Source organism: Anguilla anguilla, chromosome 3 (genome assembly GCF_013347855.1).
Source record: "Anguilla anguilla isolate fAngAng1 chromosome 3, fAngAng1.pri, whole genome shotgun sequence".
Classification (NCBI taxonomy): domain Eukaryota; kingdom Metazoa; phylum Chordata; class Actinopteri; order Anguilliformes; family Anguillidae; genus Anguilla; species Anguilla anguilla.
Window position 1 is genome coordinate 19,505,369 of NC_049203.1, and position 25,160 is coordinate 19,530,528.

The 25,160-nt window shown below is 41.7% G+C and overlaps 1 protein-coding gene across 4 annotated transcripts in view; it reads right to left on the reverse strand.

The window, feature by feature from the left end:
• Positions 1 to 25,160, reverse strand: part of LOC118223692 (low-density lipoprotein receptor-related protein 1B-like) — a 400,652-nt gene that overhangs the window by 76,542 nt on the left and 298,950 nt on the right. For all 4 annotated transcript variants that reach the window (XR_004764484.1, XM_035410580.1, XM_035410579.1 and 1 more), the window contains 9 exons: positions 23,973 to 24,098; positions 19,673 to 19,792; positions 17,446 to 17,574; positions 16,758 to 16,880; positions 15,189 to 15,329; positions 14,356 to 14,543; positions 11,049 to 11,232; positions 10,211 to 10,296; positions 5,384 to 5,506 (listed from right to left, as the gene is read on the reverse strand). Coding sequence is in view for 3 of the 4 variants with exons in the window: in XM_035410580.1 (XP_035266471.1) it covers positions 5,384 to 5,506; positions 10,211 to 10,296; positions 11,049 to 11,232; positions 14,356 to 14,543; positions 15,189 to 15,329; positions 16,758 to 16,880; positions 17,446 to 17,574; positions 19,673 to 19,792; positions 23,973 to 24,098 (1,220 nt within the window). In the remaining variant the exon portion in view is untranslated. The remainder of the gene's footprint in view (positions 1 to 5,383; positions 5,507 to 10,210; positions 10,297 to 11,048; positions 11,233 to 14,355; positions 14,544 to 15,188; positions 15,330 to 16,757; positions 16,881 to 17,445; positions 17,575 to 19,672; positions 19,793 to 23,972; positions 24,099 to 25,160) is intronic.

A 25,160-nucleotide genomic window follows, 5' to 3' on the forward strand; every position in this document is an offset into this window, starting at 1 on the left:
AGGCACTCAGTTCCTCATTACTGAAGAGACCTTGATTTATATATTCAGTCAGTTGGGATTTAAGTTATGTTATGTATGCCAAGTGCACTTTCTTTGGAAGAAAACTATGTTTGCATTCCTTATGTTTGAGATGTGTTCCCTCCCGTGGTTAATTAAGGAATTAAATCAGCATATTGCATTCATTCACAAATTCAAGGGGAAATTAGAAGTTTAAATGAAAGTACACACATGACTAGCTACAATTTGCATTAAGATACAAAAAATGAAGACATTTCAGAAATAAAGAAAATTATATTTTGCCAAAGATGGATAATTTAAGACGGAAAACCTTGACTGCTGCTATTGTTGAAGCTAACACACTGATTTGTTTTACTGCCATGAACATAATGAATGTCTGAATAAGGTTCCCTTTGTCCACAATACATGAAATGAGAAACTCATATAAATAATGACACTATAATAACTCCTACACTGAGCACAGATATTATATTTCTTTTTTGTTAAAATAAGAATTAACTCAGTTGGCAAAAAAAATAATGCACATGACAGCTGGCAGACCAAACCAGTGCCTTTTTACACAATATATAGCACAATTTTAAAACAAAGCAACCCCTCGAAAAAGAGCTTTTTAAGAGACATTGAATGCTTTGAGGTTTTTTTATACTACCGAACACACCCCAATACATTCACAGCAAACAACACTGTACCTGAAGTAGTCATTAAAACAAAAAAAAGTAATGCTTTAAAAAGTCTTTACAAACATGGAACATGGAAAGTCTGAGAGGTTAGTTTGCAAAAAGCTAAAACTCATTTGAGTCACTAATCATTATTGACTGCTACTCATGAAAGTGGAGCTCCAGGCCTTTCTTTGTATTGATTTGAAAGATCGCCTTATCTAAAAGTGAAGGTCAAGAGACTGTGAAATGTCAAACTTTGAATGCACACGGAGATACAGTAAACAATTTGATAAATGGCTGGCACTCTGGTAATTTAGTTCATCAAATGCCGTTTTCTTTTTCCTCCTTCCTGCGCTGAAAGTAACACATCTGTGTTCACATAAATGAAAGCTAGAGCTTTTGAAATGCTGCCTTCGCTGAAAATCATCATAGGTTTTTTTGATGCGAGGGTGCGATCACCGGCTCATTTGAGGGGAAACTGCATGAATGTTTAAGTACAAATCTGTTTTATTCTGACAACACCGCAAAGCAGCTAGGGCTGAGTGCACATCTCAGTATGAAGGAACATAGTTCTGGGAGGATGGTTCCTTCACAAAGCTTAAAAGGTAAAATGATGGCAGCAGTGTAGAGTAATGGTTAGCGAACCGGGCTTGTAACTCAAAGGTTGCAGATTTGATTCCCAGATAGAGCACCCCATCGTACCCTTGACCTGAATTGTACTTAAGCTGAATTGCTCCAAATATCCAGCTGTATAACTGGTTTGCATGTAAACATGAAATGTAATTATGTTTGAAGAAGCTGATGAATTCGGATCAAAAACAGTCTATGAGAGGGTGTAGAGTTCGCTGGAACAAAATTCCTGTGTACAAGGATAATATGTAATCACTACAACAGTGTGCAAACTCAGCAGCATTACTGTACATGCCAACACACTATACATACATACAACAGCATGAATGAACAAAACTTTGCCAGAAAAGTAAAATGAATAGGTAAAATACTCGTAACCTAAAAGAGGTTGTTGTCATGGTGCTCTCAGCGACTTACACCCTAGTGTGAGACTGAAGTCTACGAGTAGGCCTGGATTATTATTTACGTCATTGAGAACCACCACAATGCCTTTGCTCTATTTGGCCAGAAGCCACATGTTTTATTATTTCTGAAGGCAAGACAGAATGTCCCAAGTCATTAATGATTTAATGTTACAATGTTTCATATACTCCTTGAGCCAGCTTTGTTTCCTGTATTACCCTATATCAAAGGATTCGATGTACAGACAAAACAAGATTCTATGTGAACAACAACAAGGACTGGCCTACCTTAACCTGCATTCTAAGGACAAGCTTATTTCAAAGGACAAGCGATTAAAGTTACTGCCAACAAGGCCTGCTAACTGACAAGTAAATTATTAATGCTGCTGCATAATGTCGAATAGCACATGGTGCAGAATAAAATGCCAGTGGGTAATATATTTTACAATTTACAGCTTAGTCATTTAGCAGATGCTTTAAGCCAAAAAGGCAAAAGTGAATTTCGCATGGAAAGCAAACACCATTACAGATAGAGATAGGCAAAGATACACCCTTCGACATCAATTGATCATTGAAAATCAAGTGCCACCATCAAGGTCCATGCCTAAAGACCTGTGAAATAAGGGGTGAGAAGAACGTGTTATTTCTTTCTGAGGTACGGTCCGAAAAGGTAGGATGTTTGTGGAAAACAGTTATTGAATCTGACTTCATGTCAAATGGCTACAGATGTGTGTAGATATAGTTCACTAGCAATGTTTAACAAATTATTTCAGTGTTAATGCGGTGATAAAAGAGCCACTGATGGTGGTTGCGGTCATTCGTTTTTAATTGTATTAAGGTGTTTTACCATTTATCTTATATTTCACCTTTAAACCCAAAGGGCTTGTTCATTCACATTTGTTAGTGCTAAGTTTATTGTCAATATTATGTCAGGAATTTTGGCTATCGTAATATGACCGTGCTCCAGACAGGACAACTCTGATCGGACACACATTCATATTTTAACCATAAATAAGCAACACCTCAACCTACAGTTGCAAGAAAAAATTACTTGGATTTCTCATTAAATGCGGTTGTGGCATTCACAATAATATACAAACACAATCTACTTAAGCTAATAACAAACAGATAATTGTACTTCTTGTCAATACTGAGTGCATCATTTAAACATTCACAGCCTAGTTTGGAATAAGTATGTGAACCCCTAGGCTAGTAACTAATGACAAAAGCTAATTTGAGTCAGGTGTTCCAATCAATGAGATAAGATTGGAGGTGTGGGTTGGAGGTGCACTGCCCACACAGTCTGGTTACTGACAGTCTGTTATTCTCAAGAAACATCTGTTCATGTGAACCACGCCCTGATCAAAACAATTTTTAGAGGATGTTAGATGAAGAACTGTAGAGATGTATAAAGCTGTCAAAGGCTACAAAAGTATTTCTAAAGGCCTGGGTGTTCATCACTTCACAATAAGACAAGCTGTCTACAAATGTTGCTACCATCTCTAGGAGTGGGCATCCTGCAAAGATCACAGCAAGAGGTGCAGTGTGCAAAAAAGAAACCTAGGGTAAAAATCACTTGAACTTGATAAAGTCTTTGTTCATGGGAAACCACTGCTCTCCAAAAAACACTGCTGCACGTTTCAAGTTTGTAAAAGACCATCTAAATGTTCCCCAACGCTTCTGGAGCAATGTTCTATGGATGGATCAAACAAAAGTTGAGCATCATTGTTTGGGGCTGCTTTGCTGCCTCAGGGCCTGAACAGCAATCACTGAGGGAACAAATAATTCAAAATTGCATCAAGATATTTTACAGAAGAAGGTCAGGGTAGCAGTCCATCACCTGAAGGTTAATAAAAGTTGGGTGATGCCACATGACAATAACCCAAAACCCATGAGTAAATCGACAGAGTGGTTTTAACAGAAGAAAATTAATGTTTTGGAATGGCTAAGTCAGACCAGACCAGTCCAGACCTTAACACAATTCAGATGTAGCATGACCTGAAGAGGGCTGCTCATGAAATAAATCTGAAATTAACTAAAGCAGTTTTTCAAAGAGGAATGATTTAAAATTCCTCCTAGCCATCATGCAAGTCGGATCGGCATCTATAAGAAGCATTTGGTTGAGGTTATTGCTGCTAAACAGGTCCTTAGAGTAATTAATGCAGAAATCCAGGTAATTCCAAAGGGTTCACAAACTTTTCCTAGCAACTGTATCTGCGCCTCTCAGATACCAGCTCCTTTATAAAAATTTATACATAAATAAATAAATAAAATAACAGGCGAACACTTATCCCTTTGTGATAATAACAGGGCAATACAATATAAAATTGTAATTGTAATGAAACATATTTAATGTTTGATGCTGTAGCTGCAAATGCATATAGAGAGAGCTGCTAATCGTGGTGATCGTTCAAGTGAATGGGTAAAAGCTTCTTAACCAATTATAGAAAACAGTAGAAAAACAGGTTCAGGACAATTACCTGTTAAATTATTGTTCGCCTCCCACTTCCACTGACATTTACACTGCAACCAGTTCACTTGACGCAGCCATATTGAGAAGCTGAAAGCTTAGAGAAATTACTTCCACCCCCTTCTCTCCTCATCCCCAGCCTAATGTGAGTCTGCTGCAGATCTACTGCCATCAACACAGCTTTAAAAATACTTACGCTGCTCTTCAAATATTAAAAAAAAAAAAAAAAAAAAAAAAGAAAAATACTATGTACAAAAAAAAATTCATTTTAAAGGGATTTTTTTTTCTTTTTCCTTTTTGACTAGCACAGCACAGTGTGAAAATCCACCAGGGACCCTTGCTCAGATGGAGCTTAAAGCACCATTATTCCCTCCCATTACACATAATGAGTTGGGTTCCTTGGCAGGTGAAGTACAGGCACACCTGCCCATCCGTCAATCATTGATTGCGTTACTGTGATTGGCCAAAGACACGCCTCAGTGCGGTTCTGTCCTTGGCCTCCAAACAGCAGTTTCAACACTGCAACTGCACAGTGTCAGAGACCTGGTTGCGTGCATACAGATGCCCTTATACTTAAGAGCGGCCGTTTGTGCTGAGCAGACAGTGTGCACCTACTAGGTGAAGGCTGTGTCTAGTTGATGGCTGAAGTGAGTTAGCTAACTGTTACTGTAAAACTCTTAAACTCCTTGACAGGTACTACACAAAGCAAACCATATTATTATATACTTTTTTTAGTATACAACATCCAAGATAGACAGGGTGGCAAGATATAACAACAACAACGACAATAATATTAATATTTATATTAAAAAGCATGTGACTGCACAACATTTAAAGGGTCTCAAGAGCAACACCCAAATGCCTATTGCATTGTATATTACATCATGATGCGATGCAATGAAATGCAACATAATATAGCCCTCATTAAGGAAATTAAATCTCTGCTGCAATAGAACTGCAAACCAGCTGAAATAAAATAATGTGGACCTCAGCCTCACTTGCAGTCTGTTCCGAGTAGTGGGTGTTTACACAGAGGCTAGGAATAGCTGTGCAAACCTACCACTCACCCAGAGTGTAATCTGAGCAGAGCGAGAGGGACGTGGGTGCACAGGGAGGATTAATGGCGTCCTTGCTGCTGAGACCTCAATATAAGACCATTATGCGCAGGCATATCCTCGGGCGGTCCTACTGAGTCCCTGCCCTACCTTCAGGTCACTCCCATTCAGTCGCATTCTGTTTATCCTGCGTCCACTGGGTCTGCTTGAGTCAATCCAATAGATAAACTCCTTCCTGTAGTCAAAGTCTATGGCAACGATATTGCTGAGGCCCTGTGGGAGAGGAGGGGGGAGAAGGGTGGAGGAGAAAGACACTGTTAGATGGAATACACTTTGGCCTAAACCTCTTCAAATTCCCATCGAGAATAAGGATATTTGTGGATTACTTAAATGGGTTGTAGGGATGCTTGATAAAACAAGAAGAAAAAAGCTGGAAGAGACAGTTTATTTGGTCAAGCCTTTCAAAAGCCAGTCTTAAAGGATTGTTGCCTTGGTGTGTGCATGGTGAGTCCAGTAGAATAGACCATGGACTATTTTGAGAACAGTTTATTTTCGCCTTAAAATAAATAAACACCTGCAATTTAAAATACAAGGGGCTAAAGATACCCTTTAGGCAATACACAAGACATTTCTGTCAAACATCAGAAATACAGACAAAACATTTAAACACAACAGCAAGAGCACTTTGTACTGTAAGAGGAAACTTCAACATTATTCGACACCATTGTATAGTTAACAGGAAAATACAGATTTTCTGGTGGTGGATTTACAATATGTTCAACTTATAACTGTTTAGGGCTGTTTTATTACACAGCCAGTGATTGGCTCCTGAGGAAAGTATTAATTCCCAATGGTTCCAAAAGTAGTCCAGGCATGGTCGCCAGCCAGGGAAAGCTGTGCCGCTCAGTTCCCCAATCCAGCTATACACAAATAAAGTGTATTTTGTGGCTACATTGCTAAATAAAATAACTTGTGAAATTTATTTCATTTGGTTCTCATTGCCTTTATGAGAATACACAACAAGAAGAAACCTCAATATTATTTGACACAAAGGAAGCATTTTTATTGTTTTACACAAAAGGCCACATTTTGCTTCTGAGTGAGTTTTTGTTATTATTAAATGGCAGGATTTCAAATTCATGCCTTGAGCTGAAAGAAGTTCAGTCTTCTCTTTGTAAAAGAAAATCGCAATATTTTGTGGTCTCCACTGGATGGGACTCAACTGCTACATGAAACGCAAAAGAAAGAAATAGGAAAGAGAACAGACTGATATCAAAGCAATATTTCTGCCTGTGTACATAGCTGCGATGATCAGAACACATCCCTGTCAATCAGAACCCGTTGTCGATGAAGACAAGAGCGCCTCGTCTCTCTAGTTCACTGTGGGTGTTTGGCTACAGTACCAGGAAAAATGACAGGTGAAACTGGGCCTGACGTCTTCATTAGCAAAACACTTTAGACAGATGCTAAAAAGATCCTTTGGGACTTCCCAAGCTTCAGAAGGAGGATAAAGATCTTGAACCCATGCCAGACTCCATAGCTCTGGCAAATCAGTGGTGAGGCAAATGTCTTTGTTTAGAGTCACAATGCAGCATTAAACCTGGAGGAACAAATCAAATGGTTCCTCATCAGATTAAAGCTAGCTGAAGCCTTCAGAAGATGAATTGCTGGAGAATTTGAGCATCCGTCCAATGCGCTGAACTTAGGCAGATTGATTGCATAATATCAATGCTCTATTTATAGAAATGCCGTTTAGGTCAAGAATATGAGACCGTTTTGCAATTTGTCGCTGATTACATTACCATCTACTTCAAACATGTGCAAGTATCATCTCTTTGCCCGGGGTCAATGCAGAGCAGGGCAGACTCTAGAGGGAGCAAACCAGCTGCAGACACAAGAGGGTACTTCCACTGAGCGTTCATTAATCCATAAGGCAATAAACATGAATGATCGCTGACAATGCCCAAGGACGGCCATAAAGAGAATGCGTTTTTGTAATGGGGCATGTGGAAATCCCACTATGGAATGGCTTGAAATTTCAGCTTTCTGTGACTTCTTCATATTAAGGAGAATTGGCTCAATATCATGCTAGTGACCATTTAATCAAATGAAGACATTGAATGGGAGGGGGAAACCATTAAGTGTCTTTTCCACCTTGAGATATGGCGATTAGGATCACCTTCCCATTTAAAAGGGTCCAAAGAGCCACACAATCGAAAATCAGCCAAGCTCACACAAATCACCCGCAATCCGAACCGCAGGACTTTATAGCACATTATCAGGATGCATTATTAAAATTCTGGGTGAAGTCAACAGAGTGTGTTGAGTGTGCTTCACTGTGACAGCCAACCAATCATAAGACCTCTCACTCAGACAGAAACACGCTGTTCAGAGTCACCTTTTTGAGATGAAATCCCACCCACATGATATCTGGTTTGTTAGAGTTCAAGGGCCTTATTTAGCAAATGGCAGTATGACCAAATTTGTTCGCAAGGTGTGCATTCCGTGATTTTGATGAATCAGATGCAATTGAGACAAACAATAATTTCTGACAAACAAATATTCAAACAATGTACTAATTCTGGCTTGAAACACCTCTTTCCAAGAATAACACTAACTATACAGAGCGTTTGTGCCCTCTGGCTTCCTGACTACAGGACTGACCCTCCTCTGAGCCACGTTCACAATTGCCATCTCTGGTCAACCAAGCCATAATTAAGTGCCTGTCCCCTTTCTCTTGTGACCCTGCAATAAACTTGCTGCTTGATTGATTAGGCACCGGTTTGGGGTAGGAACTCCCCCCCCCCCCCCCCCCCCCTTTGATAAGAAAATGGAAAGTCCGATTTAATGCACTTTAAACATTAAAGCGGTAAAACATGTTCAGCTCCAATACAATGAGTCAATCAAATGTCCGGGTGCCCAAAATCATCGACCAGTGTGGTTCCAGGGAATGCACGTGGGGTTCCATCATGTCAGTGACTTTGTGAGCATAAAACTCACCGAAAAAAATTAAGAACTTGATAGACTTTGCTGTGCGCCCCAACTCGCATCGCGTCTGATCAGAGCTGGCCTGCTATGGTTTGCAAAATAAACCAAGCTGGTTTATTTCCCATTGACAGCTGTTTTTAGGAACAAGTACAGACCTTTCCTCTCTCGTGGCCGGACCCAAGCAGAGATCTGTGCACATTCAAAGTCATCTTGACTGGAACCCCGTTGTGACACCGACTTCAAAGTTTCACAGGAGTCCACGCACCTGCCGTAACCTTGGACACAGCTGACGCATCACCTAACGGAATTAAGGTCTGGCCTCCCCTATTATTGCCGTTAAGTATTGAAATGCATTTCTGACATCAAACAATAGGACAGCGTAAAACTTGTATGACCTGATTGGGTCATGTTAATGCTGCATGCTGTGTTTTGTTTTGCTATGCATGTGTTGGTCTGGAATGGCAAGTTCCCTGACCCTGTTGTTTTACCTTGTTAAAATGAGACTGATTAAACCAACTAACCACATAATACAGAGTAGGGTCTCACTAGCCCATATCACAAACTAATCACAGTTGAATGGTAGTACTGTTATCTTCTATATTTATTAAGTCATAATTTCCTCTGATGAAGAATTGTATATTACTCCTCATATTTTTCTAATTATTGTTTTCAATTAGCCTATTCACATATTCATTATATATATACAATAAAATATATATCATTTCTACAAGCCATTTTCTACATTATTTCACTAAGGTGGGCTCTACAGACGCACAGGATTCTGAATGGTTGCTGAACTTCATTTGTTCTGAATAAACTTGACCAAACCTCTCTACACAAGCTTTGAAATATCAGTGAAGTCACATATTAATGGAATGAGTCATCCAAATATTAGATGCCTCATGTTCTGCAGTGGGAAAAGCATATTTATAAGACTTGAATGGGAAAATATGTCACAAGTGTGTCACATCCCCTTGCTAGGTGGTAACTAATTAATTTATTACGTAATTGATAGTGAATTATTATAAAAAATACTGTTATTTGGGTCATCAAACAAATCCATTGAAACATTAATGATTTTGCCAATTGATAATCTTGTGCAATGAAGGGTGTTTGTTTTGGGCTTCAAAAGTGAATAGACCTCAGCAGGGCAATACACGGTCTGTATAGTCATATAACATGTACTACTGAGCATGCTCAGTGGGATATTTTCTGAGGACTCCATGGTACTGAATGATTTAATTGCTCCAACCAGAACATTTAAATCAATGTGCATAATGTGGGCCATTAAGGGAAATTAAATCTGTATGACATTAAATATCCCATGTATTTTTCAGTGAACTTTAAAAGCTGTCTGTGCCTCTATCTCCACTCCTGTGGCCAGTTGGATCCTAAGTATACTTACCTCAACTAAGGGTGAAATAAAGTATTCAGTTAATCCCCAACAATCGCACAAATTTCTTAATGTTGCTTTTTGATTAGATATAAAGTGATGAGGCAATAATTACACTTTAAGCAGTCAATACAATTGATTTCAATGTGTTGCTTCAATAAAAGTAATGATGGTATGTCCACAGCAAAAATAATCTCTGACATATCGCATTGTGATGGATGCTCAATAAATGATTATTCTCCCTTTTTATGAATCAGAGCAAGTGAATCAAAAAATGACGCTGTTGAAGACATGACATTGGGCATTTCAAACAGAAAAAAATAAGATCAAATTCTCAAGGAGAAAATAGGCTTATTATCATGAAAGCAAAGGGAAGATGTCTAATTGCTTAAATTCTTTTGAGCCCAAATTAAAAAAGACATTAATGCATTGCCACAACTTTTCCTGGTGCTTCCCATTCAGAGAGGGACCTGATAATATCTTATTTCCTTTCGAGTTATTTATTCACCAGGAGTTTTTTCCTTAAAGAAATCACAGAATAAGGCAGCCACCAATATAAACAGTTACAAAATTCCTGAATGAATACATTTTTTTACCTGTTTCAAAAGGGTATAATTGGACCCATCCACACTTATTTTGCGTATTTCGTGATGGTCAGCGAGTATAAGGAAGGGCTCTTCCGCTGGAAAAGAAGTGAACAGAATGATGTTTGCAAAGTGCATGCACCTCCCTGCAGATCCCTGAATAAAAATAACACTGATACATAAGCCACAAGCAGTGAATCACAGAGGCAGCACACACAACAGTTAAATGAGCTCTCAGATTAGCACAACTCAAGGCGGTGAACAATGTTCTTGAATACATGCCAGCTAACCCTGGCATAAACTGTCATACATCTCCCAAACCCATTCCTCCCACATCCCACAGCCCTCTGCTTCTGTTCCCCCGCTAACCTCCTAAACTTTGATTGTCTGATTCCTGTCAGATGACACACGGGGGATTTGGAAGTGTCAGCCATGTCTAAACACCCCTCACCTGCACAATTTTTGCGATTTCTAAAGGTGAATGCTTTCTACAGATGACAGACTTATACCGATGACCTCATTTATACAGATGACTTCTTTCACCAGATGACTCATTTCTACAGGTGACAAATTTATGTAGGTGACTCATCTCTACAGGTAACTCCTTTCTACAGATGACTAATTTCTACAGGTGATTCAATTCACTGGTCACTCTTCTCTTCTCCTATTGAACTGACGTGACTCAATTCAATAGGTCACTCTTCTCTACAGGTAAATCTTTTTTACAACTGACTCCAGGAGGATGCCAGCTCCACCCTTTGCCCCCTAACCCCATTCACCTCAGCCAATCAGATCCCAGATCCAGGTGCGTTCTACAGGATGGTACACAAAGTAAACCTTAAAATAATACCTGACAGAGACTTGCAGGCGTTGGGATTTCCGGCTGGTGCTTCGTAGCCATCCGCACACAGGCACTTGAAAGAGCCGTAGGTGTTGATGCAATGCTGGCTGCAGGGCAGGCTGGAGGAGCACTCGTCGATGTCCATGCAGGTCTTCCCATCGCCCTTCAGCTGAAATCCCGGCCAACACTTGCACTGGGTGAACGGGAAAACAAAAAGGGGAATCGTCAATTTCGACTCCTCAATGGCTGTACACAATGCATCTGCAACACGCAACCCAGCCGAGGGATGAATCAATGCGCTACGAATCAGTTCTCTCCACATGTCCTCATGATGAACTCACGGTGCAGCAGACCTGCTCGTGGAAATAAGAGGAAGGTGAAACTGAAAGATACAGCAGAAGATATTGGCTTTCAAGCTCACTCTGAAAAACACAATACTTGCCATGAAAATGGGCACTGCCACATTTAATGGTCAAATACGATGATTAAATGATTGTTTTAATGATTTTGATTTTAATGATTTAATGGAAAACAAAATGATTGTTTTTAAATGAACTAGGCAGTGCTCTATACCATTAGATATCGAATTCAATGAACCTCCTCTTTGGGGCTACTTGCAAGCTATACTTACAAGAGAATAACAGAAAATAGATCTGGAGTCCAAGCAGAAAATGCCATTGTATTCCTGAAAGTAGATCTATTCTTGTTCATATATCAACGAGAAATGAACTGAATAAAAATCAATATAAGTAACGTAAATATAATAGTAAAACAAGCCCGCATTCATTTATCATTTTGTTGTGTTAATGAGCCATTATTAGGCATCTCCCTCTCCTTGCTTCAGATAAGTGAAATTATGTAGAACACCACCATTTAACATAATGGAATTCAAAAATGTATAAGCAAATAAATAAATGTGAATCCAATAACAGGCAAGACAGTGAAGCCATCTACAACACTGGTGCACCACAAGGCCCTGTCATAGAGCCATAATGTCTTACTGTTTGGACACCCCCCCCCCCCCCCTCAGTATGTGTTGCCAATGCTTTGTAAAACACATTACAATAAACTATAGTGCATGAATTATAAAACAGTAAACACAGACAAATGATTATTGGATGAAGATAATTAATAAAATAAATGACAATTAATTATGATTTATGAACATCACAGCTGTCCCTCAGCCTGTGACAGGTAGCAACAAATTTTGGCAGCAGCTTTCCTCTACCAGGAGAATTAGAATGTTTTGAGATTCAGGTAGGTTTGGGAAGTTTGAGACTTGTTCTGTGAGTTCGGGGAAGAAATGTTATCTAATGTTTCTGTAGTTTTCACATTTAATGAGGAAATGCAGTGCTGTCTCTACCTTCTCTTTGTTGCAGTGGGAGCACAGCATCTCCTCCCTGGGCAGCCAGGTCTGCCTGTCTCTATCGCCAGGCCTGCCTGTCTCTATCGCCAGGCAGTGCTCGCTGAGTCTGTACTTTGTCAATGCTTTCCTTAGCTTTTTGTTTTTCACTGGTCAGGTAGTCTGCAACAGTGTAGTCTCAGTTCAGGCCAAATGACATGGCAATTTATTTTGTTTTTGTTGTGCTATGGTTTGGTTGATTCTGATTGGTTGAGTTGGAATGGGGCTGTCCTGAGGCTGGATGGTGTTAGAGGGGGTTAGCGAACTGAGCCTCAGGACCAGCTGGTTGAGAGGGCTCTTCTCTGGGCTCAGCTCTTGGCATTTCAAAGCATCGTAATGGTATGAGTGGGGTGGGGGCTGATTTTTAGGTGTATCCAGAATTTAATGGCTCTTTTTTTGGATATTAACGAGTAGTGGATATTGGCCTAATTCTGCCCTGCATGCATTATTTGGTCTTTTCCTCTGCACATTGTTTTTACAGAACTCTGCATGCCGGGTTTCAGTTTGGTGTTTATTCCAATTAGCAAAATCTTGTTTTGTAAGCAGACCCCACACTTCACTGCCATATAGTGCAATTGGTACAATTATGGATTAAAAAAAAAAAATTGTAGTGTATTCTATATTTTTGTCCCTCATGTCAAATTGTAAAATCTGTCTCTCTCCCCCTCTCTCTCTCTCACTTTCTCTTTCTCTCAGTGTCTCTTTTCTCAAGATGTTCTAGCTGCACGACAACCTGCTGGTGTCTTTTTATTCCATCTGTTGCCTTAGTCACAGGATTTAGTGTTCCCACTCCTTATTATTCTCCACCCTCTCGTATTGTCTTCTCCCCTTCCTCTGAACACCACTGTATGCCAGTCTTGAGTCATGCATACAATATCGGCATCAAAAAAGGAACACTCCTTCAAAAGCAAAGTTATCACAATAAATGACAAATTTATAAATAAAAATTACAACCCACCGGTACTGTTCTAACTCAAATGAACTGTCGAAAACCAGAAAGATTAAAACAGAGAAGGAAAAGGCATAATAAGAGTCCGTTTGACACACTACACATATTACACATATCAAATGTAGGGCATATTACACATATCAAATGTAGGAGTTCTCTCAGGAAGTACAGACGCTAAGCACAAGCGTTCTGCACCCAGCTGGCGGGCCTTTGTTTCCATTCAATATCCTGATGCCCTCGTAGGGTTCCCATGGAGATCTGAAGCAGGAATACGCTTGCTCCAAGAAAGCCATATTATAACAAACAGAATCTGAGAAGCCTTTCACCCAAATATCACTCGAGAGTTTGTTTACACAGAAAAAAGTATACATTTCAGTGTCGAAAGTGGAAATAATTAGATGTATTTTATGCGCCCTTTTGGTAGACATTCAAATAACATCTAATTATTCGTAAACCACACATTCAGCAACTATTATTTTAATAAATAAATAATCACGCTACATTAAAAAATTGTATGTATGTATGGTTTCAAGCGCATAAGCGAGGCAGTGGAGGGGATACGTTTGTTCAGCATTGCATTACACGGTCAGTTAAATGCACCTAGTCACCTCTCTAAACATCAATAAATAACTGGCCCATGGAATGTTTTTGAAGCCTGGCGTCTTGGCCATAGAATCACCACTGAGAAAGCTCCACAAGAACTGGTCTAAATCACATTTTTTGCAGCGTGACTGCTGTTGTGATCATGATTCTGCAGTGCTTTATATAGTTTATATATTTTTCTTATAACTGTCTTCAAATTCTGGTACATATAGCACAGGTTTTCAGCCCGGGAACAGTCAGATGATGGATCGATTATTTTTTTCTTTTATTTATTTTTTGTCAAGGAAAAGGCACTGAGTGAGTGTGTGTGTGTATATATATATATATATATATATTAAAGAATGGAAGGCATTGGCTCTAACCTTATATCCAACGGGAAGGTCCTGGCACTCTTGAGTGCAACCGCTCACCCTGCGGTTCAAACACTCGTTCACGTTGCAGTTGTGCTCGTCCGAGCGGTCCCCGCAGTCGTCCTTCTTGTCACAGAGGCTGCCGAGGGGGATGCAGCGTCCGTTGGCGCACATGAAGAACGAGCCGTTGCATAAGCTTTCTACAAACAGAAAGGAAGGGGGCGGAGGGGTTGGGGGCAGCAGGGTTCATCCGTGACCGCGAGACAACGGCACTGTCGCACACGAGTTGAGAGGAGAATCGGACACAGCTGGTCCTTACAAGAATTAACCAACTGGAAAGTGCAACACCTGTAGGCAATTTTTTCTCGTTAATTATTAATATGAGGCTGTAATTCTCAAATGTAGGCTAGTTCGTCCATTGGATAATCCCTAAAGTTGCTACAGTTTGAGTTCTTTTTGAGCCAAATCCTTTTTGATCTCATTTCACAGGGTTTAGAAAGCTATTTTTTTTCCCTTTGACTCTGTGCTATTCTCGAAGCCTGTTGTCTGTAAGACAAGAAGGACTAGAGTCTTGTCTGAAAAGGGCGGGTGGGGATGGCGGTTTTTCTTTTTGGCCAGCACTGATTCGACTCATCAAAGCCTGGATCGATGACCATGATTAGTTCATTAGTTGAATCAGGTGTCGTAATCCTGGGCTAAAACAAAAACCTGCACCCAGACTGACCCTTTTCAGATAAGATCGAACACCCCTGGTACAGGAGGTCTTTCTACCAGGTTCTCAGAGAAGAATATCTCCACTTGCTTACATCACTGCTGCTGTTGTCACGGAGACACAAAGATCTCACCTGCAGCAGAGCACTTGGGGTTGAGCGGAAGCTCGTCGGAGCGGTCCGGGCAGTCGGGGTGTCCGTCGCACTCCCACTGCGCACTGAGCAGACACCTCCCGTCTGCGCAGCGAAACTCGGTCAGACCGCAGGAGCGGTACACTGCAACAGAAAAAGACGCGGTTAAAATATAACAAACCGAAACCCGCTGACAAGAAAGACTACTAGTTTCTACACCGAGCCAGCCAGCGGAGGATGGGCTCCCCAACTACGTCCGGGTTCCTCTCGAGATTTCTTCTCACGGGGGAGTTTCTCTCACCACCGTTTGAAAGCTTTTTCTTCCCATACTGGGGAGTTTTCTATCCCATGATGGTTTTTTGGAGGTTTCAGATTTTGTCTTTCCCGATATTCCTATTTCATGTTCCTGTAAAGCATCTTTGTGACAGCATCCCTGTAAAAAGCTCTATACAAATAAAATTGAACTGAATCATATATCCACAGCCGACAACAGCCTTAGGATGAAATATAAGTGTTATGCTTTGTATTCCTTATCATTCTATGCCACAAAAATGTATAAATAATGATTTGTCGCTTGCCCTGGTTTTTACATTCAAATCTGCTTTCCAATTGGAACTTGGCGATGATTCTGGTCAAACGTGGTGTTCTTGTACCCAGCTTGCACAAAGCAGTATACATTTCTTGGAAGAGTGATTATGTTACTGGGCTTGTATCCAGGTACTGCATATTGAACCCCTGCTGGTGTTCCCCCGATCCAAGCGCTTAACCTGAGCTGCTTCAACGACCACTTGGCTGTACTAACGGACAAAAAGCTACGCAATTCCAAGTGCCATTTTCATTCAGAAACAATGCAGAGAATTCTGAAAAAAACAGCTGTCAAAAGGACAGCTGGCGTGAAGTTCCTAATTGTCCTCCCTCTGTAAACTGCTCAGAAAGACGAGAACTCCGCACACTGAACTTCAGTCGCGACAAAAGCCTCGACAGACCGCCTCAAATCCGTACCTAAACAAGCAAGTGAGAAAGCAGAGCGGGGGAACGCAAAGAGTCACAGCTTCTCGTATATATATTTCCTGGGCGCCTGAATGAGAGGTAAGCCGAGGTACGTTTGCTGAGATTTACGGCTCGGAGAAAAGCTAAGCCGGCAACTGGCGTCTTTCACTTTCAGGTTCGATAAAATTAAAGACAGCGCTCAGCCGCACCGACCGGGGACAGCGCTGGAAGCGTCAGACTGCTCCGAGAATCGGTACTCCCCAGCGGAACGAGACAACCCATTTCCCTTTTTTTATGTATGCCCACGAGCTAAAGGGAGAAAAGCTGAAGAGTCGCGCAGCGCGGAGAGAACCCGAAATGCGGATCCTCTCGCAGCAGCCGAGCCGCAGGACTCCCGCGAAGCCGCGGAACTCCCGCGGAGCCGCGGCCACGCGCCGTAACGCAAACATGTCACAGCGCATCTCTTTCATTAGCGCTCCAGCACCTGCGTCCCCGACATCACAGGGCAAGAAAAGGCAGGATAATCAGAGCGGGGGTGGGGGGGGTGGGGTGGAGGTGAGGCGTGAGCCCGGGGACACTTGCCACATTCGGGAGACTCGTCGGATCCGTCGCCGCAGTCGTCGTCGTGGTCGCACACGAAACGCTTGGGGACGCAGGCCTTGTTGTGACACAGGAAAGCATTTTCGTCGCATGTGTTGTTGGGTGCTGCGGGTCAGACAATGTGTCAAGAACACTCCCGCCGTACAGCAGTTGCATAGCAGTGAAAATGCTAGCTTAAAGGGCATCTACTGTGCTATACAAAGTACACTGACTCAGTGTTTGATGGATAACTGTCTCCATTTTCAGGATCACATTTGACCTTTAAAGGACCATAATGGGTCAGTGCCAAACAAGTACAAAGCAGGGCCATTAGCAAGGAGTTAATACAGGACCACATGATGGAGATCATCACATACACAAACATACACTCACGCACGCACGCACGCACGCACGCACTCCTACACACACAGTATGTACACATGCACACACACAGGACCTTCAAAATAGACACACAGGACCCACAGACACACACGTACGCATAACACATGCACACGCGCACTCTCATGCACGTTAAAAAAAACAAACAAAACAAAAAAACACTTCCTTCACATGTTTTAAGTCATTAATTAGCACAATTATTTGTCATATTTGTTGCATGCAGTGTGTTTGCTGAACTGCAGTAATTGCCCATTAATAGATTATTTAAAATGAAGCGGGTGGCGAGCGTTACCGCAGCCGGCCGCGGCGAGCTCATCGCTGCCGTCGGGACAGTCCCTCTCCCCGTCGCAGAGCCAGCGCTTGGGCACGCAGGCGTAGGACCCGGGACAGGTGAACAACCCCGAGGCGCAGGTCACCGAACCTAGCGGCGGGGCAATCGTAGCAGCGCGTTAGCGACCTCCGTGTTCTCGAAGGTTGAGCACATTAACCCTGCCCTCAATATTCACAGTGATACATGAGTGGACTATAATAGAAATATAAAAAAATCTACAATTCAGCAACTGAAAATTACTGACAGGGCTTTCATTTAGATTTCCGCGATGTCGTTTCATAAAATCTTATGACACTTGCCTTGAAAAACAATTCTGTTGCTGTGATTGAAATTTAGGAAGCTTCTCCTACAGCCCGTCAACATCAGTGCTCTTTATTCAAAAGGCATCTTTAACAGAGCGGCACTCTGGGAACCTGCATTTCACTACCCACGATTGATGTTGAAAATTGATCTGCGGTCAAGATGACCGATAAACCGCTCTTGAAATGCAGTGGCAAGGTCCTCTTGATTGCTGACCTCAAAGCTCAATAAGGCCAGGGCACAAACACAAGAGATTCTCAGATACAACCATTAATCTCTATACATTTTTCCCCACTTTCAGTTCTTTTTTTTATCACCGTGTGAGAAAACCATTGAGATTCCACATGGCGTTGAAGTACAGATATCACATTGGCATTCCTGCCATTCCCTTTAATTTAAAGGGGATGGCCGGTTAAACTGGATGAGCATAAACATGCAAGTTCCCATGAATAACAGGGCTTTTCATAGGAAGCACATATTCACTTTGTCCCCTTTGCGAGGCCTGAAAACACAGATGATGGAAGAGACAGTTTGAAGGCTGGAAAAGTACTATAAATGCACGATGGATAATAACTTTCCTGGACTGACAGGATGACATGATTGGAGGCGCGCAGATTGCGTGTGGGTGTTTGCGGGATCATTCAAATCCTCTCCGTTCCCTTCAATTAAGCAGTTCTTTCTGCCTCCTGAAATTTCCATTTAAAACTTTACAAAAGATTCCATTAACAAATGCGGTAGATCGGGCTAAAGCCTGATAGACAAGACTATAGAACCGAGAGCAGCTATCGGAACCCCTCCCGGGCGCTAACGGACTGAGATGTATTACAGCTTGGAACGGCGTCATTTACACCATTAGTATCAATCAAACAAACTTAAGCCAAAAGCCTCCAGCAAATATGTACTTTTTTTTCACTGGAGAAACAGAACCACCGTGGGAACTGGCACTGAATCTCAGCTCTCAGCTCTCTGAAATGCTCGGGCGCATTTTTCTGAAAAAAATTTGTCGTCTTCATCTGCAAGTCCGACATCAAGCTTTAATGCGGGTTGGAAAAAAACAAACAAACAAATTCTGACAACCCCTCAATTTGATTGCACCAGTGAAGAAGCAGAGTGCCATAAACACAGCCCCATCATGCATCTATTTATTTCACAGACATTCAGAGAATTGCTGCTGATTTTTTTATTTATTTTTTTAAGGGCTACAGGGTGGTAACATCCCTCAAGAAGTCAGAGTGGAGCTGGAGCTGCTGGGTGGATCATTCCGTTAAGGCACTGTTTCAATACGTGGATGGGCCCTATGCTCTGGAATCTACAGTATTGAGGCACTGTCGGGCCCTACGCTCTGGTATCTATTAGAGCACTGTTCCAGTACATGGATTGGCCCTATGCTCTGGTGTCAATTAAGGCACTGCTCCGATGCGTTAATAGGCCCTATGCTCCGGTATCTATTAAGGCACTGTTCCAGTGCATGGATTAGCCCTACGCTCTGGTACCTATTAGGGAACTGTTCCAATGCGTGGACGGTATCGAACCCGGACTGTGCTGGCGCTGACTGTGGCCAGCAGCTCCACAGGACGACGCACAACTGTCTCAGGGGTCCCCAAGGGGAGATGGTACCGTCAACCCGGATGCCAGTGCTGCATAACGCATCAGCGACCCCCACTGGTCAATCGAGCGCTAGCGGCTTGCCTGTTGAGCCGCGCATGAAACGTCTTCCTCTGACAAAGCAGCGGCTGACACAAGCTTCAGGGGTGATTGCTCCCGTCTGTGAGGTTTGAGCAATGACTACTGAAAAAAACTACAATTTAGCATGCCGAACTCTGAAGAAAGGGGGAAAAGCAGAAGTTTTTTATTTTATTTTTGTTTTAAAGCGAGAGGAAATGCTCACCGCAAATCTCCTCGCTTTCGTCCACGCCGTCACCGCAGTCGTCCTCCCCGTCGCACAGCCACTGCTTGGCGATGCACTTGTTCTTGGAGCAGGCAAACTGGTTCCATAAGCAGGAAGAGTCTGCGTGGAAGAGAGAAAACGCATGAGCCACGGCCAACAAAAAGCAGCCCAAGGACAATCCATCCAAAGGCAAACGTTATTTCCCCCATTTAAGGACAGTCCATCTTGATTAACAGGACAGGAATCCTGGGCTCTAAAGCGGCCACAGTGTGTGTGTGTGTGTCTCTGCGTGTGCGCGCGCGTGCGCGTGTGCCTTTATTGTCCTCTTAAGGAAATACAAGGAAATAAATCTTTCAGTTGCCTGATATTCCACTATAACAGGAGTGCTACAGTTAGAGAGAAGATCAATTGGACTCAAGATGATGAGCAATGTTCCCAGATCATCACTGAACATACAAAGACCAGAAAGTTATTGCACATACTGTTATTACAGTTCAAATGCTATTGCTTGCATTTGCATGAATCAATAGCTTTCGTTTTTAACACGCAGCGCTTGGTACACACAGACTGTCACTATGGAAATAATCAAAGCTGCAGAGCTGTTTGCACACAAAATATTCACCCACTACACACTCATCATTTCAAATGTACCTTTCTTATGTACATGCAGGTTCTACTGAATGAAGAACAGAACAAGAATAATAAATAATCTTGAGATAAAATTACCCCCCCCCCCCACCCCCCACAACCAAATCAATAAACAAGGAAGAGAGCACCTCAAGGTCATTTTCACAGATCACATTTTATATACATTTTGGATTACCAGCTTCCCACTTCTTGTATCCTAATACTCTCAGAGAATACCACCTGTGTCAGATTTTAATGGGGTCACCCAGGAGACACTGCACATTGTGTTCCTTCCATAACTAACACCCTCAATGATGTTCAGTTTCGGTTATTCATGCTTTTTTCCATCACCCATTGAAACACAGAGGAATGATGACATTGCAGAAGCAGATGCTCATATCTCAGCTGTGCCTTCATTTTGTAATGACGGTATTTCTGACGATGACGCACTGGCATTACCTTGGATTTTCAGAGGCCATAATTTGTTTCTATTCTGAGAATACTCATTCAAAACGAATATCAGTAATGGACGTCTGCTGACCCTATTAGGATAAATGCTTTTGTCGACCGATGCGCACGGACAGCGTTAATTTTCCTCTTAAAAATAATGTTCATCATTGGAAAGATGGTTTTCCAAGAAGTAAATATCAGAGTCATTATATAGCTGAGCCTAATTTCCAAATCTGATGGCTGTACATTGGTTTCACCAGAACTGGACTCACTGAGTTCTCTGTATTATGTCTATGGGAAAAGCCATTCAGATTTCACGTGCTTACAGTTGACAGTTATATCTCATAATCAGTTCTGACATTTTCTTTAGGATACCACAGAGAACATGACATTTCCATACCAAATCCCCTAACAATTTATATTCATCGTCAGTTATTTCTCAATAACAAGAGCGTTTTTTAAAATATGATAATTAAGTTTCAGGTGTGGGAATCTCCATACAATTTTGGCCTTTCAAGGCGAGGGGGATAAAAAGATGGCTTTCTGAAGATCAAAAGTAATTGGATGATCCTGCTTGAAATGGTAAAAGCATTCTATTAGAACAAATTTCAAAAGGCCATATTCATAAACTCTCACACCATTGTGGCATATTCACAAGAGCAGGGGAGTCTTGCTCATGCCATCATTAATTATTCATTATTAACACAGCCCTGGGAAAATATCAAAATGTATATCTGCGTGCCATGTTTCCTCATAAAGTCACTTTTACAAAACCCACACTGAATTGTTGTTGTCCCATAGTCATCACGTTTGCTATAAGGTTGTAAGCAAGATCTACGGACCACGTTTCTGTCCCGATGACATGACACGGCAGAGCGGAACTCTTCATGTGTAACGGATGCATTCCAGATTTGGCAAGATCTCTTCAACTTGTTCTTCCATTAAAATGCCAGCCTTCTAAACCCACAGAGAGGCTCATACCTTTCCAGTCAGCGAAGATGAATGCCATCCCACTCTGTTGCCTGTGTGCTTTAACGTGTGTTACAAGAGTGGATAACCGATCCTTTTTTTTTTTTTTTTTTTTTTTTGGAAAAGGTAAAAAGTGCCTCCTGGTTTTGAAAAGATATCATCTTTATTTTAACAATAAATTCTAATTTCCATATGCTACAGGATGCAAGCAGCATGACTTATTACACACATTTTATTTATTTCTTTCCCCCGAACTGAAATAAAAGTACACTTTTCCTTGACATTTTCTCAATTTTTTAACAAGGATCAAGGTAAGGGCTAGGAAATGTGCTTAATCTTCATTGCTGCAGTAAGGTTTGCAAGGCTGAGCAGAGGTAGATACATATTATGTATTTGAATATGTCAGACTTTTTCAGTAAATTCTCACAGCCAAAACCGTGATAAGACCAACAAAAACTTTTATTACCAAGTCATTACTGCATAATTACAGTAATATGCTTTCAATTATGACACTGCATACTTGTAATGATGAAATCAATTAAGGCAGTGTTCAAGCACCTTTTTTTGTGCATGACAATTGGGGATGTTACTCGATTTAACAAATTTAGCCAATCAGAACTTGGTATTCTCCCGTTCATTGCATTACATTACATTAAATTACATTCATTTAGCAGGCACTCTTATGCAGAGTGATTTACAATGGAGGCAAATATACCGTAAGTGCATTCACCAAAGTTATGTGAACAACAGTGCCAGACCTGGATAATAACATTCCCAAACCAGCGAATGTACGTGTAACAGCAATAAAGCACTAAAATTTTGTTAAAATAATACATAATGTGCGTAATGCACCACAATAGTATAACTCACGATAATACAACATTCACATGGGGTTGCAATGATTCTCCCCTGATGGAGTCCTACAAACAGACTCACTGTTCTGAGTTCTGTTTAGCTATGCCTCACCTGTCTCCTACTGCTGTATACATATAGGTATGCAGGTTCCTGACACCTGTTATCTTTTCCACCTGTTACATTCAATTTGCTTGCATGTATTGTATTGTATTCAACTATTGCATTTCAGTGCTCAGATGAGTTTTTTTTCAGGTTTTGCATTTCAGGAATTGCATTTATTTCACCCAGCTATTCCATTTCAGTGCAGTATTTAGCGTGGTCCTCTTCCATATGTTAGAAAATTAATCAGCAACAGCTCTCGCAAAACAAGGCTCATCGTGACTCATCTGTGATGAATACCTGTCCATCACTGAGCCTTTACGGACATTTTACCTCTTCATTGTAGATCATCAAACCAAGAATTTGGCATAGTCTGAATTAGGGATTAAACCGTCAAACTTCAGACTTCAACAACAAGGGAATGGCAGCTGTATCATTTCAAGCAACAATGACAATTTTAATTGCAACACATATGATTGCAATATTCATCTACATAATAATCACAGGCAAAAACTCCATTGATTAGACACCCAAAATAGACTCTTACCCAGAGGACCATGACTTGGCTAATGAATGGCCCTGAGATTTTGATATAAACTAAAATCCAAAAACAGGGCACTGAACAAGTGGATAATTTCTGTGATTGTGTGATTGCAATGAACACTTTCTCCTAATGTAATGATCCATTCAGCGGCAAAACATTGTAGACATGCCATCTTCCTCCAGCCCCTCGGCTCCATAAAAGACACATGTGATTAGGCTGATCCCGCTGTGAATGTGTCATTTAAATGCAAAAATCCTGCCTTCCAAAAAATTCACCTGCAGAGCTCCAGTCTGTTTAACCTTGAAAAGTAAAGTGGCAGACTTGACAGACTGGGGAGTGTGCGGCGTTGCGTGTCTGAATTGATTCTCAAATACCAGCCTGAAAAGGCGAACAAAAAAATAAAACATATATACAAAATCAAAAACCCACTTTATGTATACCTAGACTGTACCCACTGAATCTTCCAGGAGAGTGTTCTGCTAAATCTGGCAGAGATTAAGATTGTTGCAAATGCACAGTTGTCTTTAATGCTGACAGGCATTACTGTTCATTCACGGCTCTTACTCAGCAAGGGGAACTCAAGCGTTCCAGGCTCAGACAAATAAAATAAATAAATATATAAAAAGGAAAAAGAAAAACATTTTTAATATTTTAAAAAATGCCATGGGGAATCATACACAGCCCGGCTGGGGTGGGGGGAAAAAACGGTAGAAGCTGCACAAAAGGAAGGAGCAGAAGTGACGGAAGGGGGCGTACCGCACTGGAATTCGTCCGCTCCGTCCTCGCAGTCCTTCTGCCCGTCGCACAGCCACACGCTGGAGATGCAGTTCCCGCCGGGGCAGGCGAAGTGGCCGTCCTCGCACCCGTTCCCGGGGGAAACCGCTGAGGCCGGCCGCCAGAGAGGAGGAGGAGGAGGAGGAGGAGGGGACGGGAGGTACGGGGAGAACAGGAGAGTGACATTAATGAGAGCGGAGCTGGCCCTCACCTCCCCCTCTTACTGGCTGCCCGTTACCCAGGAGGCTCATCCTCACTCGACTACGCGTCCCCCCCCCATGGGGGCTGGCGGCTCCTCGCCACGGAAGTGCAAGTCACACATGAAAGACATCAAGATCGATAAGATGAATGCTGAGATTCAGAGAAGTCTGTTAAATGCACTAGACAGAAATGTGTTTGTGTGTGTGTGTGTGTGAGTGTGTGTGAGAGAGAGAGAGGGAGAGAGAAAGGGGGAGAGAGAGAGATCAGAGGTTGTCTTTGTATCACTTTAATGATCAAAGATGGCCGTTACTCTTTTGCATCTAAATGGATCTATATCAACACAGTCCTTCAGGCTAAACAGCATTGATCTGGCACAGGACAGGCGGATTACAAATGCACTAGCAATCCCATCATCCTCCACTCTTTGGCAAGGAAGCAGCCCAATTTGTCTTAACGTTTACATCTTAGCTTGTTGAGGAAATTCATTTTTGTAACATGCATCATGTCCAAGCCACTAAAATGGCATTATCCTTATTTATGTGCTTACAATTAACTTAACTAAGATTTGACACATCCATGCAAACTGCTAGATATGTAGAGGACTGATTTAGGCTGCTGTTGCTTTCTTTATTGCACAATACATGTGCTCTCACACATACGCACACATGCACACACGCAACTATGTGTGTGAGCATGTGTGTGTGTGTGAGCACATGTGCGTGTACTTGTGGGTCCAGTGCGTTATTTGTTGGCCCTGTATAAAGCATCCATAGTAGTTAATATTTCAGTAGTAGGTCATAAAGGGCCAGCTCAGTCAGAAGTCACCGACTATTATCAAGGATGGCGGATGAGAGTAATGGAGGTGAGATTCAACACTGCCGAATCAAAAGGGTGGCTGTGCGTTTCAGACCCCACAACATCACTAGCTAAAGATCCACAACATCATCGACGTTCACTTCCAGCCAAGTC